The sequence below is a fragment of the Vollenhovia emeryi genome, unplaced genomic scaffold (assembly GCF_000949405.1).
Source record: "Vollenhovia emeryi isolate VEMERY1.0 unplaced genomic scaffold, V.emery_V1.0 DF939152.1, whole genome shotgun sequence".
Lineage (NCBI taxonomy): Eukaryota > Metazoa > Arthropoda > Insecta > Hymenoptera > Formicidae > Vollenhovia > Vollenhovia emeryi.
In genome coordinates, this window is record NW_011967214.1 from 782,821 (window position 1) to 784,677 (window position 1,857).

The following is a 1,857-nucleotide window of genomic DNA, read 5'->3' on the forward strand; positions in this document are numbered from 1 at the left end:
GACGCATTGGTCTGGACGTTGGATGCCTGACAGACCGGACGATCCAAAACCCCCGTCCAAGGTGTTGCCGAAAAATCAGCAATACGAATACGAATCTGTAATGGAATTTCCTCACGAGATGTACATGGGCCATGTGTCACCAGATTGTGACGATGCTAAGGTTACTATAGTCTCTATAGATTGTTTTAATTGCGAAAAGAACGCTTAAATACCTTTTACAAAGAATGCAGCGTACATTTTGATGTTGATAAAATTTCAGACCAACTTAAGTATTGACTGGGATCATACTCCAGCGGAATATACATGCTACGGTCATAATATCGAACCGAGTCACATTATTAGACCAAGAATTTATTGCGAGAACATCCCGAAGATGTATAAGGTAAATACATCCCGTATTTGTTGTCAATAAATACACTGTTTGTTAGTGCAAATTTTAATTCCAAGTCTTTTCTCAGGCTGCTCATAAATGTATGAACCAGCGAATTGAATACGACGACGATATTCCACTTTAGTAAGTATCTGATATTTTCTTGCTGTAAATCCTTAACAATATTTATATGCGGTTTGCAGTGGTCCCCATAGACCTTTGTGGCCAGTTTATGGAGAATACGAGTTCTTGCCCAAACAGAGATGGCTGCATAGTCTCGAGGTAATCGTAGCTGCGACAGTGTATTATTTATAAATTTATTATCAAAATGTTTCACGTTCGTTATCCTATTGTTAACAGCACGGTGCGATCGTCATGCTGTATCATCCGTGCGCAAATCCACTAGAGGTAGAACGTTTGAAAAGTCTCGTTAAGAAATGTCTCTGGCGGCACGTTATCACACCGTACAGTTATTTGGATGCAAGACGAGTAAGTATAGAATTGCATCAGGAATTTAACATATCATTTTTTTTCAAGTTTTCTGATATCTCAACCTGCCTATAAAAGATTTGAATTATTATCAGAACTTTTATTATACTTACTATTCTTAAGATTACCAAGTACTTTTGTTAATCGTCGTCCTATTTGTGCAGCCCTTGGCGCTTTTGTCCTGGGGATGCAGATTGACCATGTCTTACTCGGATCCCACAGTGGTGAACTACTTTATACGGAAAAAGGCCATTCACGGCCCGGAAAGGAATGGTAACGATGGCCAGTTCGCGGATGGGCTGCTGAGTCGATCGAACATAGTGACAGATCGAGTTGATTCCATGCTTTGTCCTAATACGTAAACAAATTGTACATAATTACAGAAATAGCGCGATATCTCCTTCATTTACTAAACTTGTAACTTGCATTTGTATTTTGTATATATTATTTATTTGATGTGTCTTGTTATTTGTTATTGCGTACTTACATGTATAACGTTTAATTAGAATGGAATTTATTTGCGTGTGATTTCGAAGCTACTTTAGTAAGTGAGCTTGTTTCCTACATAGCTTGTAATTAGACCTACTTGTAAATTAGATCTAACAAGATATTATCTACAATAAATCATATGTGAATACGAAGCGTTGTTTTTTATGGCTACGCCACTCCCGCCGGCCATGATCCGCGTCTTGCATTTGCAGAGGATTGGAGGAGATGCTTGAGAGGACTCAAGAAACCAGGCCGTTCTCTCTTTTCTTTTATTCCCCATATATTCATATATTCTTCACCCTTCGAAGAAGATCATTAAATACATTGAACATCGTGTCGGTTCTTTTGAATTCTCCTTGCGGACCGCTTATCTACAGATGTATAGTAACTTCACTGTAGTGCTGGTTATAATCTTTATTCTTGCGGATTACTTATCTCGAATGATATATAAAATTAGGGTTTAAGACGAGTGACACGCTACTGTTGTTATCGGTAATGCAAAATATGCT

The 1,857-nt window shown here is 38.1% G+C and overlaps 1 protein-coding gene across 1 annotated transcript in view; it reads left to right on the forward strand.

Annotated features, from left to right (window-relative positions):
* The window catches only part of LOC105565485, a 5,170-nt gene extending 3,673 nt beyond the window's left edge, over window positions 1-1,497 (forward strand). Inside the window, exons 3-8 of the mRNA XM_012018732.1 lie at window positions 5-160; window positions 260-382; window positions 459-514; window positions 574-652; window positions 731-859; window positions 1,024-1,497. Of these exons, the coding sequence (XP_011874122.1) occupies window positions 5-160; window positions 260-382; window positions 459-514; window positions 574-652; window positions 731-859; window positions 1,024-1,221 (741 nt within the window). The 3' untranslated portion in view covers window positions 1,222-1,497. The remainder of the gene's footprint in view (window positions 1-4; window positions 161-259; window positions 383-458; window positions 515-573; window positions 653-730; window positions 860-1,023) is intronic.
* The last annotated feature ends 360 nt before the right edge of the window (window positions 1,498-1,857 follow it).